The sequence below is a fragment of the Panthera onca genome, chromosome D3 (genome assembly GCF_046562875.1).
Source record: "Panthera onca isolate mPanOnc1 chromosome D3, mPanOnc1 haplotype 2, whole genome shotgun sequence".
Classification (NCBI taxonomy): domain Eukaryota; kingdom Metazoa; phylum Chordata; class Mammalia; order Carnivora; family Felidae; genus Panthera; species Panthera onca.
Window position 1 is genome coordinate 27,524,806 of NC_138350.1, and position 3,790 is coordinate 27,528,595.

The following is a 3,790-nucleotide window of genomic DNA, read 5'->3' on the forward strand; positions in this document are numbered from 1 at the left end:
ATGGGCAGGGCAGGCCCTAGCCCCACTTGTAGGGCTAACGCCTCTAGATCCCCTGGTATTCAATGACACCAGGCTGGGCCTCAGCTCCAAGGGCAGGCTCAGTGCAGGGTTCTGGTCCCTACACTTTCTAGGTTAAGTGAATTCCAAAATGCATTCTGAGCGCCTCCAAGACTTACTTAGGTGCTATGTTTCTCACCACAGATAAGCAAGACCAGATTCTTGCCCTCAGGATGGTCTAACTCTTGTAGGAGAGGTGGATACATGCCTTGCTTAGAACATCAGGTGCGATGTTGCCCATGGCATAAAAGGTACAGACAAAGGATAGAACTTGGGGAAGACATGGGCCCCAAAGGCCTAGTTACCTGGGTGTCATTATAGACATTCACGACATTAACTGGCCTGTGGGTGTCACACACAAAAAATATGGCATCTTCATCAGGCTGAAGGATATCCAATAGGTCTACATTAGCTCCACAGTTTATGAGAATAAAATAATGGAACTGAAAAAAAGAGAGAGACATTGGGAAGTAAGTGCCTTGAGTAGATCCTTTACCTTCAGCATATTAGGTCTCTGAGTCCTGCTGAGACATATCAAGCCCCTGACACCAGTGAGGCCCTGATGGCAAGGGGCTTTACACAGTTGGCCTGTGTGAAGTGCTTTAATGTACTACATATGCCATTTCATTTCCATGATGACACCTTGAGATAGGCCCCGTGGGCAGCCCTGTGGCTGTCTCTGCTTCACCAAGGAGCACATGGAGGTTCAGCATGACTCAGTCTCATGCACAGGGTCAAGAAGTTGATGAGGAGCAGAACAAGACTTCAAATGCATAAATGGGCCTCTGCAGGGGTACCTGGGTGGCTCAGTCAGTTAAGCATTTGACTTCTATGTCTCTCTCTCTGTCCCTCCCCGACTCACGCTTTCTCTCTCTCTCAAAAATAGACATTAAAAAATAATAATAATATGGGGCATCTAGGTGACTTTGGCTCAGGTCATGATCTCACTGTTGGTGAGTTTGAGCCCTGTGTCAGGCTCTGTGCTGACAGCTCAGAGCCTGGAGCCTACTTCGGATTCTGTGTCTCCCTCTCTCTGCCCTCCCCTGCTCATGCTCTGTCTCTCTGAAAAATAAATAAGCATTAAAAAAATTTTTTTAATAAGTAAATAAATGGGCCTTTGCAGATCTCAGTCACTCTACTGTGCTGCCTCTCTGTACTGACAGTGTCGTACAGGTTTAAATTTGTAACAAGTCTCGGGCACCCCATGCTTAATGAGCATCTAAATATCATTTTAAGTCTTACTATATCCTATCTCTATAGAGAACCTTTTGCTTATAAATATCAGGTTGGTACAGGTAGCTCCTTCCATGATGACAGGAGCTCCAGGCAAGGATTATCTCTGGACAGTCCTAAATGTTACCACAGACTCCAGAGACCCTCTTCCCTACTCCAGTCCCATCCAGTGGGATCTAAAATGTCCCATCTCTCAGCATAACCCCATGCAGAGGTGGTAAGAGTCTTGGCCTCTACTGTTTAAATTGCAAAGGGAGAAGATATGTTCCTGGATTACCAGTTGGAACTGGGATACTTTTTCTTGGAAAGATAATGTAAAATAGCCACCTTATCTAACATAATTTTAACTAGGCATATCAAAATCAAACTGCTAAACTCTAAGCACCTTACAATGAAATGCCTGCAACACAAATTCAAAGTTAGACGGTGTCCACATTCACTATCTTTTTTGGTTATCAATTCTGTCTCTACAACTTGAGAGTAAGTCACTCTGCATATATCTCATTTTTTCCTTCCATATTGGCTAATGTAGTTGATACTTAAACATACAAGCAACCTATTGAGGACCTAGAAAGAATGCTAGTGTTAAATTGCAACTGAATAAAAAAAAAAAAAAAAAAAAAAAAAAAGACTAATGACTCTAAAATGCTTCTATCATACCTGTTCTTTATGCTCAAGAAATGCAGTTTCAAGTTCTTGCCACCCAGAAACCGGAACCAGCGTATACTGCACGTGATCACACTGGAACAGAGCCTGAGAGAGATCATTTCCAAAAGTTATCATATTTAGGACGTCTGCAATTTACTTTGAAATGCACTTAAAAAAAAATAAGGTTGAGAAACGAATGACCTGTGATAAGTTTAGTAAAATGTTAATGGAAGAAACTAGGTGATAGAAATATGAGTGTTGACTATATCATTCTGTGAACTTTAATGAATTTTTGAAAATCACCAAAGGAAAACATCGAGGGTGGGGGAGGCTTATTTTATTTCTAGGTCTTCGGGAAAGTAGTTCCTGACCCAACAGCCTGATCAAAGGTCATGTAAAAATTGCACCATATTCAAAACCGAACCAATGATCTTCCCTAATAGAGAAAAGAATCCTGTATTTCCTATATTGCTTATGACACCACTGTGCCCTCAGTTGTCACAGAAGCCACTCCAGGTCTAACGGTCTCTTCAATGCAACCATTTTTCAGCCAGGTTATTGCAAAAATACTAACTGCCTTTTGCCGCATCCTTCTTTAACCCACCCAATACTCTTGCCAGAAAGGCGACCTCTAAAAGTCCCTCTCCCCAGATTTCAGTTGCTCCAGCCCCTTACCCTAGCCTGCACTCTCTCCTGGCGGGTGGGGAGAAGAGCGGTTCCCTATGCGCTCCTCACCTCCTGCGCCGACTCCCAGCCCATCCTGCACTCCCAAACTCTTCCCGGGGCCCCGCCTGCTCCCTCACCCTTTGGCCCCGGCCCTTCCCTCCCAAAGTACGCAACGCTCACCTGAAGAATCTTGCAAGCGCACAGAGCGTCCACGTCCGAGGCCACAAAGAGAAGGACCCTCTGTCAGGAAAAGAGAGGGCCAGTTGAACGCAGAGAACAGAACGCGGGCCCCTCGTGCCCTCCCAGGGCCGCTCCCCCGGATCCTCCCCCCCCCCCCCCCACAAGGCCACGAGATGTAAGAAAAAGGGTCACCTGGTTTTGAACCACCTCGTAGAACTCCTTGCGGAAATCGGACACAAACATGGCCACGGCGGCCGGACACCCAGAGCTGGCGCTGAGGATCCAAGAGAAGAGCTCCGGCGGCGGTCAAGACTCCCGCCAAACAGGGACTCTTCCGATTAGCCCAGAAGCCAACCAATACCTACTTAGTTCTCAGCTTTTCCCTCTTCCCGATTGGGCCATATTGGAGGCGGGCCTAGCGCTCCGCCAACCGGGCTGGAAATGTTAGGCCCGCTCCTAAAGGAGCGTCATCCACAAGCAAGACGCAAACAATGTTGCCCACTTCAGTTCTGACTCCCTTTTACCCACAAATCCGACGTTTGGTGGACATCTTTAGTTTGGGAAGAGAAGCCTATTGCCTCCCACTGGGCCCTCCAGGAAAAGGAAATCACGCCATAAATTCAATTCACTTACACATTGAACGAAGTCGTCAGTTTACGATTTCGGTAAACTCTCGGCATAGTTCGAAGGCAAATGTGTAGCTTACTTCCGCCAGCTTCCTCGATGGCTGACGCAAAGGCCGGAAGGTCTACGTGCATTCTGGGTAGTGTAGTAGATAAGGAGAATGGGGCCAACTAAATTGGTCTAGAGGGGAGTACTATAAAAATGTAATTCTAAAAAATTACACAAATTACCCTAGAGTGAACAAAAAATTATGAAATAGTATTTTAGTAAATATCCCAGTGAAATTTTAGGCCCTAGAGCCATTGCCTGGCCTTTTCTCTTTTGCAGCCGACCGCTGTCCTCCGTACCTACCCCCGGGTCCCGGGTCCTACACTTCCGGTGA

At 46.2% G+C, this 3,790-nt stretch overlaps 1 protein-coding gene across 3 annotated transcripts in view; it reads right to left on the reverse strand.

Moving 5' to 3' along the window:
• The window catches only part of CDC45 (cell division cycle 45), a 33,584-nt gene extending 30,078 nt beyond the window's left edge, over positions 1 to 3,506 (reverse strand). For 2 of the 3 annotated variants that reach the window (XR_009604215.2, XM_060612984.2), the window contains exons 1-5: positions 3,418 to 3,506; positions 2,977 to 3,058; positions 2,785 to 2,844; positions 1,951 to 2,043; positions 363 to 500 (exon numbers count right to left, since the gene is read on the reverse strand). Coding sequence is in view for 2 of the 3 variants with exons in the window: in XM_060612984.2 (XP_060468967.2) it covers positions 363 to 500; positions 1,951 to 2,043; positions 2,785 to 2,844; positions 2,977 to 3,058; positions 3,418 to 3,464 (420 nt within the window). In the remaining variant the exon portion in view is untranslated. The remainder of the gene's footprint in view (positions 1 to 362; positions 501 to 1,950; positions 2,044 to 2,784; positions 2,845 to 2,976; positions 3,059 to 3,417) is intronic. The other variant, XM_060612981.2, reaches the window with a different exon arrangement.
• Between the last annotated feature and the right edge of the window lie 284 nt (positions 3,507 to 3,790).